The sequence below is a fragment of the Macrobrachium nipponense genome, chromosome 37 (assembly GCF_015104395.2).
Source record: "Macrobrachium nipponense isolate FS-2020 chromosome 37, ASM1510439v2, whole genome shotgun sequence".
Lineage (NCBI taxonomy): Eukaryota > Metazoa > Arthropoda > Malacostraca > Decapoda > Palaemonidae > Macrobrachium > Macrobrachium nipponense.
The window spans coordinates 38,431,016-38,445,072 of NC_061097.1; the positions used below are offsets into that span (position 1 = coordinate 38,431,016).

A 14,057-nucleotide genomic window follows, 5' to 3' on the forward strand; every position below is an offset into this window, starting at 1 on the left:
AAACTGAAACCACCTTGCCTTCGAACATGAACCTCATGTACTTCGAGGTATTCGCGATGTATCGGAAATGTGAAAAAAAAGCGTCTTGCATGTCCAGAGAGACCATCCAATCCCCCTGTCTGATGGACTCCAGAACCGGACCGAGTGGTCTCCATATGAAATTTTGTTTTCTGGACATGCAAGTTCAGGGCGCTCACATCCAAAAAAACCTGGCCTCCAGCCCCATGATGACTTGGGAACTACAAAAAGGCGATTGTAAAAGCCTGGAGGAAAATCCCCTTCTATCTGTTCTATCGCTTCTTTGAGAACAAGCGCTTCCACTTCTGCGGCTAGCGCCAGAAAATTTGTCTGAGCCCGGAGAGTATGCCTGGAATGGAATTGGCACAGGTGAGAGCGAGGGAGGTGAAACGAGAGGAATACGATAGCCGAACTTGAGTACTTGCACTACCCAGGCTTCTGCTCCTCTGTTTTCCCATTCCTCCCAAAACAGAGCCAGCCAGCCTGGCTCCCACTGGTGCATGAAGAACCGAGCTTTCATTTGGAAGGTTTGTTAACCTTGGCCGAGGCCTTAGACTGAGGTCGCCAAAATTTTCGACTTGCGCCGAAAGAAGCGCTTGGGTTTTCTCCCTCGAAAAGGACTTGGGCCAGAGGAGAAACCGAAGGAACAGTCTCCACAGGAGCTTTAGGTCTCTTAGTAGACTGTGCCAGTAAATCCGAAGTAGATTTCTTATCTAGCGCAGACGAAATGACAACACTACATCGTCTGGAAAGAGGTTATCTTTCACAAAAGGAAGCAAACAAGAGAGCAGACTTCTGTTGGGAAGTAACCCTTTTAGAAGCAAAGGAGCACCAAGTTGCCTTTTCTTAAGGGTACCAAAGGCGATGAGCGAAGCTAACTCATCACATCCATCCCTAATGGATTTGTCCGCACAGGACAGAACACCAATCCAATCCTCCGCTAACTCCTGAGAAAGAGAAGGACAGTCTTCGATCTTGGCCGCTAAAGCGCCAATAGTCCAATCCAAAAGTTTAAATTGATTCTTTACAACGTGGTCCAACTCAGGCGCTGTAAAGAAAACTTTCGCTGCGGCGAAAGCAGATCTTCTAGAGGAGTCGATTAAACTGGAGAAGTCTCCCTGGAGGAGGCAGAACTCCCAGAGAAGGAGCTTCCCAGTTACATAAAACCTATACCTCTTACGAAGCAAACTTAGAGGGAGGGTAAGCAAAAAGAGCCTTCCTAAGTCTCTTTTTTTATAGACATCAATTTCTCAGTCTCTTTCAACGAAGGTCTAACCGCTTTAGATAGAACAAGTTTTGGGAGGAGAGGGTCTGAAGTTTTCCTCCTCATCAAAAAAGTCGAAGTTGGGGAGCGCGGAGCCGCTTTCTCAAAATAATCTGGATAAGATACCAGAAGAAATCTAAGGAGACGTGAATAACACGAGAGGGTATGTGAATCCTCCTCCTCTACTTCTTCTTCATTCTCCGATACCGCCGAAGAAGTAGACGGAACTACAACCGGATCTGAAGGTTTCGAACCACCCTTGGACTCATTCATCCAGTTGGTTAACATCTCTAAACTGCTTGCGCAAAGGCGCCAGAGACGAATCAAAAACAGTTAACGTAGGCTTGGAAGAGCCTAAATGTTCAGCAGGAGGCGGAAAAACTACTTGCGCCTCGCTCGGAGCCGCCGAAATTCGAGGCGAAAACAGGCGCATCAGGCGTAACAGACGAAAAGCGCCTAAAGAAACACCCTTAGAACTGCTAGCTACAGCGCTAAAACCACAATCTCTACTAGTAGATGGAGCCGAAAAAGGCACAGATTGAGGCGACGAACGAGCCGCTAACGGCCGCGGCGCAACCCTACTCTCAGGCTCCTTATACCGCTTGACTGGAGGAGGCGAAGAATCGGCGCCTGAACGCCTCTTTAAGGGCGACGCGAAACGGGCGAAATCTCGCCAAGAGCGCCGCGCGACCGGGAGGGGGGAGCCGAATGCTTGAATCATTCGAAAGGCGTCTGACCGCAACACCTTTCCAACGCTTAACCGAGCCCTGTTGAGGCGCAACAGGCTCAACAAGAGAGGCGCCTGTCTGTGGGCAAATCCGATCGACTCCATTGGACTTCCGGTATGTCTTCTCCCCGGTTGCGGGGGAGCTGGACAGTGACCTTTGTCTAGAGACGTGTCAGGACAGGACAGACGCACCCTCAACTAACACTCTTACCTGAAGCCGCTTTCTCCAAAAACGTCTTAACTGAATTACCAAGTTGCAAAACCGTATTCGCTAGTACCGAAAATTTCTGATCTAACCTCGATTCCAGACTGGCAATGTGTCTGGAAGAAAACTACACGGGAAGCCGGAGAAGTGGGATTAGTAGGAGGAATAGGAGGTGTAGTTAAAGGAGACATACAATTTGAGGAGAAACAGAAGGAAAAGATGCATCGGCAAGACGAAGCAGAGCTAAGTCTACTTTCCCTAAGCGCTGCTTTTCTAATTCTGTCTTTAGCTAATTTCTCCGAGTATGAACTAAAAAACTTCCATTGAGAATCAGTCCAATCACTACCAACTGTTACTGTTCGATTCTGTGAACAAACCTGTCCTACACTAACACATTAGTGTTGAGAATCATACTCTAACTTGGATAATCTAGTTTACATCCTGAGATGCAAAACCTAACTCCCCGACGGACTAGAATCCGACATGGCAACGCCTAAATAAAAAGCAAAATAACAACAACGCCAAAAAGAGTACTTCACCAATTCCGAAGGTCAAAATCCACAAGAAAAAAAAAGCGAAAGCAAAGTCATCCAACCGCACCGACCACCGATGTTCACCGGACGCCGGCAGGAAAAGAATTGGATTCACCTGGGCAGTTGTACCTGGTTCTCCCCGCGAGTGGAGGGAGATGACGTCATCACCACCAGTGTTGGCGACGCCGACGCGCTAAATTTGAATTTAGTATCCTGCCGCTCGTGGAAATCACGGCTCTATAATTGTTCGGTAAGACACTACAATAAAACTATCTGTTGTTGGGGATTCAATTGAGACTTTCCCATGTTTACCACAAGACCTAGGTCTTTTGCTAAGTTCAATGTTTGATTCAAGTCCTCCAGACATTGACTTCTTGATTGGGATCTTATCAACCAATCGTCCAGGTAAAAAGACACTCTGATCCCTCTTAAGTGCAACCATCTCGCCACATTGGACATCATCCTCGTGAACAACTTGTTTGGGGGCTGTGCAAAGGCCGAAGCACAGGGCCTTGAACTGAAAGACCCTGTCCTGAATCACAAACCTTAAATACTTCCTGCTTCCTGGATGAATCGGAATATGAAAGTATGCGTCTTGTAAGTCCAGGGTCACCATCCAGTCCCCTGGACGTACCGCTGCCAGCACTGAATCGTTCGTCTCCATAGTGAACTTGGTCTTTTCTACGAAAAGATTCAGTTGACTTACGTCCAGAACTGGCCTCCAACCTCCCGAGGACTTTGCAACCAGGAACAACCGGTTGTAAAATCCCGGAGATTCGTGATCCAGAACAGGTTCTATGGCTCCTTTCTCTAGCATGGAAGCTACTTGCTCCCACAGAGCCGCTTTCTTCGGTAAATCGTTGTAATTTGCCCCGAGGGCTCTCGGAGATGTTGCGAGAGGAGGTCTCTTCAAGAAAGGAATCTTGTACCCTTCCCGAGCTACGTTGACAGCCCAGGGATCTGCCTTCATGTTCTGCCAAACTTCCCAAAAACCTTGAAGTCTGGCTCCCACTGTCGTCTGGAGGACTGAGATCTCATTGTTTAGAGGTGGTCTTGGCTCCTCTTTTAGCGGGTATTCTCTTACCCCTAAAGGTGGGTCGAGCGAACGTTCTGCCTCGAAAGGGCTGTTGTGAAGGCCTAGGTTCCTTTGGAGTTTTCTTAACCAACTTGGATGGTAAGAATTCTTAACCGAAGACGAGAGAAGATCTTGAGTGGCCTTCTGAGAAAGGGAGAGAGCTATATCCCTAATCACCTCTGAAGGAAACAGCTGTTTCGAAAGGGGAGAGAACAGCAACTCCGATTTCTGAGAGTTTGAAACCCCTTTTGAAGCGAAAGAACACAACAGCAACCTCTTCTTCAGTACTCCTGCTGTGAACAAAGAAGCCAGTTCATTCGTTCCATCTCTCAGAGCCTTGTCCATGCAGGACATAATGCTCTTAGCCGCTTCCATATCCTGCGAATCTTCTTCTTCTAGGGAGTTCGCCAGTGCTCCCAAAGACCAATCTAGGAAATTGAAGACTTCGAAAGTCCTAAAAATCCCTTTAAAAAGATGGTCAAACTCGGACGAAGTCCACCAGACCTTAGCAGACTGCAACGTCCGGTCCTAGTCTGTGGAAGCTGTCCACTAATACTGGAGCAAGTCCCCCTGGGAGGAGGCAGGTCCTCCCGGCCACTAGACTTGTCTCCAGTAAGCGTACCATACTCCTGAACTTCGATGCTAACTTAGCTGGTGGAAAAGCGAAAGAGTATTTCCCCGCTTCTTTCTTATCCTTCATCCAGTCATTCACACGTTAAAGGGCCTTCTTCGCCGAAATCGACAGAGTCATCTTAAGGAAAGAGGACTTCTTTGGAGTCTTAGTCTTGGAAAACTGAGATAAGGGAGATAACGGAGCCGTTGGTTTGAATTCCCTTTCAAAAATCGAAAGCAGACGTGAAGTCAGAATCTTGTAATCCGAAGACGGTTCCGTATTCTTCTCCTCAACAAAATCCAAGTCTTCTGCTGAAGAAATGTCTTGCAGATCACTGTCATGTTGACGCTTCGCTGACGGAATAACGTCCTGCCGCCTGCGTCCTGCGGCTAACGAAGAATCGGCGTCCTGCCGCCTGCGTCCTGCGTCCATCGTAGACACATCTGCTTCCTGCCGCCTGCGTCTTGCATCCACAATTGATCCCGAGTCCTGATGTTTGCGTCCTGCTTCTTCCGAAACCATCTTCTTCTTCCTGCGTTCTACGTCCTGAAAAACCAAGCGATCGCCCGTCCTCGTAGAGCAGCGCGTCCTACATCCTCGGCGAACGCATCCGTTGTCTTCCGTCTTCTTAGAAGACTTAACGGGAAGGAAATCGTCCTTCCGCCTCGAAGATGCTGCAAACAAGGAGCATCCCAGACTTAACGAGGAACTGCCAGCTTAGACTGCATTTCCCTTAAGAAACCCTTCGTACTATCTTCCTGAATGGCAGAGGACGAAGGAGGAGGATTACGAGAAGGACTGCGACGTAACGGAGAGCGATCTTGTACTCTACCCGACGGAGAAAGACGAGGGGAAGACAAGCAAGAAGATGGAGGAGAGTCTCTCATCGAAATCCAAGAACGAGAAGGCCGTACTGAGTCCTCTTTAGAACGAAAGATCCTCTTCCTCTTGATCGGAACTGCGTCCCCGTCTTCCGAGGAGGACAAAACCTCCGGACTACTCCAAGCCTCACGATTTGAGCATGTCTCTGAGAGCGGTCGATGTCCTGAAAGTCCTCTTGAGGGGGCGAGACACAACTGCATACCGACGTTCCCGCTCAGATGTCGAACGATCCGAGGACGCACACTTCCCAGTTACGCCTTTTCTGCGGCGAACTGCAACAGCCTGGGAACTTGCAACAGGACTGTTCGAAGGGACGCCTGACCGCGATAAAACCTCTCTCGCCTCCCTTCGACTGTCGACATGCCTTCTCCCTTGGGTCTGGGAGCTTGACAGAGGTCTAGGTCTAGGAGCACGAGAGAGACGATCAGACGCCCCCTCCACTACACTTTCACTGACATCAAAAGCACTAACTTTATCCGTAAGTCGCTGTATCTGGTCGCCCATGGACGCAAGGGCAGCGAACACCTTAACAATCTGTGTATCGTTCGCCTCCTCCGATACAGCAGCGGGCGCAGGAGATACCTGGGGAGAAGGAACTACCAATTCTACGTTAGAAGGAGCTGGAGAGGAAACACATTCACTCCTTTTGCTAGAAGAATTCGACTTCTCACTACGAGAAACAGATCTCCTTACACGATCTTTCTCAAGCCTTTCAACATATTTCATAAATATCTTCCACTCCTTCTCTGATAAATTCTCACATTCAAAACACCTATTCTCCCAAGTACACACATTCTCTCTACACTTCTTACAAATAGTATGAGGGTCGACCGAAGCTTTCGGCAACCTTACCTTACACCCCTCTTTTACACAAACTCTAAACATACTTCCAGTATCCGACATCTTTAAAGAACAATCCAAAGCGAATGCCAAGCTAACGTTTCCGAGTACAATACCAAAAATCCATGAAAAGTCAGCAACGAGAATGAAAATCCTAGCAGGGAACCACCAACAATGTTGCCGGTTCGGCTGGCAGAGAAAATCTGGCCCAATTGGGAACGGTTCCTAGCGCTAGCGCCACGGTGACGGGGTGGTGGTTGCCTGAACTACTAATAGGTTACTAGCGTTTGCCGCGAGTTTTGAAAATTTCTGCCAGGTGGAACAGAGAATATAGCTATATATATACCTGCCAGGTAAGTGTCATACATTAAACTAGTTTTCACAAAAAGTGACAGGCCTTAAAACTGTACTAAAACTAACGAAATTATATTTGCCTTAAATTTGAACTCAAAAGAAAAAAGAAACTTGATGGTTCTTGAACAATAAAAAAAAACCAACATTGTTCCCTCTAAGATACATTTTCATAAAATTATGAAACCAAAAGGCTGGACAGACTTTGACAACAGAGTCACATCAATTTACAAACTGCCTATCATAAGTTTCTTGCTTATCTTTTTAGTGCTGATAATGATGTTATTATGATATAACAAAGTTTCATGTATACTTACCTGGCAGGTATATATATAGCTATATTCTCTGTTCGCACTGGCAGAATTTTCAAAACTCGCGGCAACCGCTAGATCACTGGTAGTTCAGGTGATCGCCACCCCGCTCCCGTGGCGCTGGTGCTCGGAATCATTCCCATTTTCGTCAGATTTTTCTCTCTGAACCCTGTCTCCTGAGGGGAGGTGGGTGGGAATTTAATTATATATACCTGCCAGGTAAGTATACATGAAACTTTGTTATATCATAATAACATCATTTTCATGTATGACACTTACCTGGCAGGTATATATATAGCTGATTGACACATTTGGAGGTGGGTCAAAGACAGCAACATTGTAAGAGTTTTAAAAAATTTAAAAATACTCTTAGATTCCTTACCTGCTAAGGTAGCTGACTTCAGCATTCCTGCCTCTTAAGCCTGCTAAGCCTTAGTAGCTTCCAACTAGGACGTGACCTATTAGTTGATGAAGCTAAATACAAGGGTCTGACAACTGACGGGACCAATTTGTTGACAGGAAACCCTAGCCCTCTCTTACCACGGGCATTCATGCTAGGATAAGTTAGACCACCTGAACCACACACAAACACTAACCTAACACACTACACTTCACAGACTGAAGAGGAAATCACCCTCTCAGACAACCGTAAAAACAACACCACTTCATTAAAATACCTAGCATGTTAGTAAGTTATGGGGTGGAAACTCCTTTGCCCAATACTGCTCCTGAGGATACATATGGACCCAACGTTTGACAATTGTCAAACGTTGTTTTGACGTTTCTAAGGTAATGACTTGCAAACACTGAATTAGTCCTCCAAAACGTCGTTTCAATGATATCTTTGAGGGCCATATTCTTTTTAAAAGCCAACGAAGTAGCTACTGCTCTCACTTCGTGTGCCTTAACCTTAAGGATGCCGAAATTTTCTTCTTGGCTAACAATATGAGATTCTTTAATTAGTTCCCTAAGGAAAAAGGCCATAGCATTTTTGGTCATTGCTCTGCTAGGGTCCTTCACAGAGCACCACAGTGATTCTGAAGTTCCTCTAATCTTACTGGTTTTATGCAAATAATAGCGCAATGCTCTTACTGGACAAAGAACTATCTCTTGTTCCTGTCCTACTAGATCTGAAAGACCCATCATTTCAAACGACCTTGGCCATGGATGAGCTGGATTCTCGTTCTTGGCCAAGAACCCCTCTTGAAAAGAGCCAACCGCTTTGTCATGATTCCAACCAATATGTTTGCTAATTGCTTGCAGCTCACTCACCCTTTTAGCTGTGGCCAATGCCACTAAAAAGATGGTCTTTTTTGTGATATCTCTCAACGAAGCTTGATCCATCGGTTCAAACTTACTAGTTCCTAAAAATTTCAGGACCACATCGAGATTCCAGGAAGGCGCTCTGTATTGGGGCTCCTTCCTTGTTGCAAAGGACCTTATGAGGTCTCTCAGATCTAGATTATTTGTAATATTTAGACCTCTATGTCTAAATACAGAAGCCAACATACTCCGATACCCTTTAATCGTCTGAGTTGACAATTTTATTTCCTTCTTTAAGTATAAAAGGAAGTCGGCAATTTGGGTCACAGAGGTACTGGATGAAGAAATCTTCCGACTCTTGCACCACTTGCGAAAGATTCCCACTTCGCCTGGTACAACTTAATAGTAGAGGTTCTCTAGCTCCGGCCACCGCTCTGGCCGCCTCTCTAGAAAACCCCCTCGCTCTGACAAGTCTTTCGATAGTCTGAACGCAGTCAGACCCAGAGCGAGGGTGTTCTTGTGGTACCTGTTGAAGTGAGGCTGTTTGAGTAGATCTACTCTTGCTGGAAGTGTCCTTGGTACATCTATTGTCCATTCCAGACCTCTGTGAACCAATCTCGGGCCGGCCAGTATGGAGCTATGAGTCATTCTTGTCCCTTGACTCTCCCTGAATTTCTTCAAAACCTTCCCTAATATCTTGAACGGGGGAAAGGCGTAGACGTCTAGCCCCGTCCAATCTAGAAGAAAGGCGTCTACTGCGACTGCTTGACGGTCTGGGACTGGAGAGCAATACGTCGTCAATCTCTTCGTCATTGCTGTCGCAAACAAGTCTACCACTGGGCGACCCCATAATTTCCACAGACTCTGGCATACTTCTAAATGAAGCGTCCATTCTGTTGATAGAAGTTTGACCTTCCCTGCTCAACAGGTCCGCTCTCACATTTCTTCTCCCCTTGAATGAATCTGGTGAGAAGGGTTACGTTTTCCTTCTCTGCCCAAAGAAGGATCTCCTCCGCCAACTTGCAAAGAGAGATTGAATGTGTCCCTCCTTGTTTGCGGATGTACGCCAGAGCTGTGGTATTGTCCGCGTTGACTTGTACCACCTTGTTGCGAATCACCGCGTTGAACTCCTTCAAGGCCAAGAAAATATTTGTAGGGGTCTCATGTGAAGCCTTCCTAGAGAAACGAACCGTTCCAGGGACGAGAGTGTCCCCAGTAAGCTCATCCACTCTCGTGCTGAACATTGTTCTTTCTCTAGAAAGGCTTGCACTTTCCGGATGCACAGATCTTGTCTGTTGGGAGACGGAAAAGCCCGAAAGTCACTGAGGAGATCAGAATCCCCAAATAAACTAGCTCCTGACTGGGGTTCATATTCGACTTTTCTAAGTTCACCATCAACCCTAACTCTTTCGTTAATGTTAACGTCATTTCTAAGTCCTCCAGACATTGCTTTCTTGATTGGGCTCTTATGAGCCAATCGTCCAGGTATAGAGACACTCTTATTCCTAGAATGTGTAGCCACTTCGCCACGCTCGCCATCACTCTTGTAAAAACTTGTGGGGCTGTGCACAGTCCAAAACAGAGGGCTTTGAACTGAAAAATCCTGTTCTGGATCACAAATCTCAGGTACTTCCTGGATCTTGCATGAATTGGGATATGAAAATATGCGTCTTGAAGGTCCAGGGTGACCATCCAGTCCCCTGGACGTACCGCTGCCAGTACTGAATCGGTCGTCTCCATCGTAAATTTTGTTTTCTCCACAAATAAATTGAGTTGACTTACGTCCAGTACTGGTCTCCATCCCCCCGAGGATTTTGCTACTAAAAACAGCCGGTTGTAAAATCCCGGAGATAAGTGATCCAGAACAGGTTCTATTGCTCCTTTCTTGAGCATAGAAAGAACTTGTTCTTGTAGTGCTTCTTGTTTCCCTGGATCGCTGTAGTGAGCTCCCAGCTCTCTTGGCGATGTCGCAAGAGGTGGTCTCTTTAGAAAAGGGATCTTGTAACCTTCTTTGGCCACCTTGACTACCCAAGGATCTGCTCCCTTTTCTTGCCAAATCTCCCAAAACTTCTGGAGTCTGGCACCTACTGATGTCTGAAGGACTTGCTGTTCATTGTTTAGTACTGGGTTTCGAACCCCTCTTGGACGGAGCTCTTCTTGCTCTGAAGGCCGGACGAGAAAAGGACTTGCCTCGAAAGGGCTGACTAGCTTGCCTTGATTCCTTAGTGGTCTTCTTAACTACCTTGTTGGGTAAAAATTTCCTTACCGAGGAAGTTAACAGATCCTGCGTCGCCTTCTGAGTTAGGGAAAGCGAAATATCCTTGATAATATCCGCAGGAAACAATTGCTCCGAAAGTGGGGAAAAAAGCAATTCGGAATTCTGGGCGTTAGAAACGCCCTTAGCAGCAAAAGAGCATAGGAGTGACCTTTTCTTTAAAACTCCTGCGGTGAAAAGAGATGCTAATTCATTCGCTCCATCCCTTAAGGCTTTGTCCATGCAGGACATAATACTGCTTGGGAGTTGAGAAGCCGTTGCTTCATTATCTTCCACTGTTCGTCCCAGAGCTCCCAAGGACCAATCCAGAAAATTAAAAACCTCGAAGGTCCGGAAAATCCCTTTCAAGAGATGATCTAATTCTGATGGAGACCACCACACTTTGGCCGAATTCAAGGCATGTCTGCGGAAACTGTCCACAATGTTGGAAAAATCCCCCTGGGAGGAGGCAGGCACTCCCAGGCCGAGATTTTCCCCTGTCGCATACCAAATTCCGGACTTCGATGCCAATTTGGCAGGAGGGAAAGAGAACACAGTCTTGCCCGCTTCCTCTTTTCCTTCAACCACGTATCAATTCTTTGAAGAGCCTTCTTAGCCGTAATCGAAAACTTCATCTTCAAAAACGAGGACTTCTTCGGAGTTTTATTCTTGGAGAATTGGAAGGGGAAATGGTATGTCGGAGCTGCAGGCTGAAAATCCCCTCCAAAAAGTGAAAGAAGGCAATTCGTCAATTTCTTATAATCTGAAGAAGGTGCTTCACCTTCTTTTTCTTCCTCAGATTCTAAGTCTTCTATTTCCTCTTCTGCCGAAGACACATCCTGTAAACCCAGGTCTTGCTGCAGAAAATCTTCTCCAACCTCGCGTGAAGAAACCTGCTCCTGCCGCCTGCGTCCTGCGTCCTTCTGAGCTCCGAGGTTGCGTCCTGCGTCCTGTTCCGGAAGCTTGCGTCCTGCGTCCTGCTCCGAAAACTTGCGTCCTGCTTCCTGTTCTCGTAACTTGCGTCCTGCGTCCTGCTCCCGTAACTTGCGTCCTACCCGAGACTCCGAAGCCTGACGAGAAGGAGGCCAACCATCATGCGTCCTCTTAGACGACTTGACTGGGAGAGATGCGTCCTTACGCCTCGTAGGAGGAAGTTCCGATGTTCCCCACGATTTAACCAAATCGGCTAACCTTCCTTGCATCTCTTCAAGGAAGTTCCTGGCGGGAAGTCTGAGCAAGCGGAGAACGAAGACGAGACGGATCATCAACACGAGAAACTCGATCTTGAGTTCTACGATAAGGGGAAGATATCGGAGAGACTGCTCCGTATTCAGAAGGAGAGCTCCTATCCCGAGAACCGTCGTACACATGAGGTCTTGCGTCTTGTCTTGACTTAAAGGATCTCCTCCTTTTAATCGGAACCACCTCTTCCTCATCACTAGAAGAGAAAATCTCGGGACTACTCCACCGTTCTTGCGGGTAACGCTCATCTTGAGAAGACGTAGGTCTATGCGTCCTCTTCAGAGGACGCGAAACTTCCGCATAACGTCCATACCTGCCTGACGCAGCACTATCTGTCGAGGAAAGACACTTCCCAGTGTCGCCTTTTCTACGGCGCACTGCTGCAGCCTGGGACGCAACAGGACTGCCTGAAGGGACGACTGATCGTAAGGGAACCCCTCTCGCCTCCCTTCGACTGTCGACATGCCTTCTCCCTTGGGTCTGGGAGCTTGGCCGAGGTCTAGGTCTAGGAGCACGAGTGAGACGATCAGCCGCCCCCTCCACTACACTGACACTTTCAATCGTACCCACTTTGTCTGTAAGACGCTGAATCTGATCGCCCATTGACCTCAAGGTCGGCAAACACTTTCACAATATTAGTATCCTCAGAAACAGCAGCGGGCGCAGGAGAGACCTGAGGAGAAGGATTAACAACTTCTACTTGGGAAGAAGGGGAGAAATAACAGAATTATTCAAGGCCTTACTAGAAGAACCTGACCTCTCACTCCGAGACACCGATCTTCTTACTCTATCCTTTTCAAGTCTTTCAACATATTTGGTGAAAGTCTTCCATTCTTTCTCATTTAAACTTTCACACTCATTACATCTATTATCCCAAGTACACAAAACCTCTCTACACTTCTTACATACTGTGTGAGGGTCTACCGAAGCTTTCGGCAGTCTCACCTTACACCCTTCTTTCATACACACTCGAAATACTATACCAGAATCAGACATTATAATAACTTCCAATCGCGATTGCCAATCCAACTTTCCAATACGATACCCAATAAACCATCCAAGTACAGCGAAAGTCAGCTAACGAGTTTCGAATTCTAGCAGGGAACCAACAACGATGTTGCCGGTTCAGTGGCAGAAAAAAATCTGACGAAAATGGGAATGATTCCGAGCACCAGCGCCACGGGAGCGGGGTGGCGATCACCTGAACTACCAGTGATCTAGCGGTTGCCGCGAGTTTTGAAAATTCTGCCAGTGCGAACAGAGAATATAGCTATATATATACCTGCCAGGTAAGTGTCATACATGAAAATGAAAGTTACCATGATGACGACTTATGTACATGTCCTTGGGGAACTTAGTACGACTTATTTGTTTGGTTTTTTTGTTAATCTAAGCAAAAACCTAATAGTTCAGGTGCTGAAGGGTAATAATTGTTAACATAAAATACCTAGCAGCAGCCAACTGAGTATGATGTTGATGGTCTAGTGGTAACAAGCCAGGTGTGGCTTATGGGACTCGAAGTTGGGAGAGAGTTCTGGTTACAACAACTTCTCTTATATGCAATTCAAAAATAAAATCCAGCAGCAAAGGAACTTCCAAGGAGTTTTACTGTTTACGACCTCCTATTCATCACAAAGCTCTATAGTTGGCAAAATCCCCTTGTGTGGCAATAAAATGTAAAAAATGCTATATGCAATCTCTGTGGGTGTAATATCTTTTTTTTGGTTATACAATACAGTACATTATTAAAGAAAGAGAGAGAGAAAAAGAGAGTGCACCTGTGGCAGACAGATAATATAGTTCTCCTTACCATAACTATGTTTTAGTTTCTAATCAAATGTCTGACCGTCACATTCCATTCTCTGTTGTCCTTTGCTATTTCTTCTAAAGGGAGAAGAATGACTGTTGGAGGGATCACAAAAAGTTTTCCCCATCATCATATAATACGTTTGTAAACATACTGGGATTGAATGCACCTCTCAGCACAATGCTTCCAGGCCTATCAAGTTTTCAGTGTAGCTTAAAATGTTATATTTTATCATTTCTACTTTTTGGCCATTGTTACCAGCCTGAACTGAAACTGGTTTCATGCACAAAAGGTGAACAAGATTTCAGGTAAAGTAGTAAGAAAATTTTTTTTCAATCCACACACATTAAGCTACAAGGAATTCTTAAAAACCAAGTAAAAAAACTTACCTATCTGATGAGGCGAATAAGTTTTAGAACCTGTCGTAAAAATAAGGTATTTATCCCGATCATCGGCCAAAGACATTGGAAACGTGGCATTATTCTCGCTACCTTCTTCATCTAAGTCAGATCCGACATCATTTCTCACTTTACAGGGGGCACCATCTACATCCATACCTTCCTGCATATGCACAAACTGCTTTATAATTTTGCAAGACCCCAACTCCAAGTTTATTTCATTAACATAATCAAACCAGTGACCATAAATTCACAACACACTCAGCACTGGCCA

General features: G+C 46.1%; 1 protein-coding gene across 6 annotated transcripts in view; it reads right to left on the reverse strand.

Annotated features, from left to right (window-relative positions):
- The window catches only part of LOC135209158 (F-box/WD repeat-containing protein 5-like), a 79,285-nt gene that overhangs the window by 26,991 nt on the left and 38,237 nt on the right, over positions 1-14,057 (reverse strand). For all 6 annotated transcript variants that reach the window (XM_064241824.1, XM_064241821.1, XM_064241823.1 and 3 more), the window contains one exon: positions 13,775-13,946. In XM_064241824.1, coding sequence (XP_064097894.1) covers positions 13,775-13,946 — 172 coding nt within the window. The remainder of the gene's footprint in view (positions 1-13,774; positions 13,947-14,057) is intronic.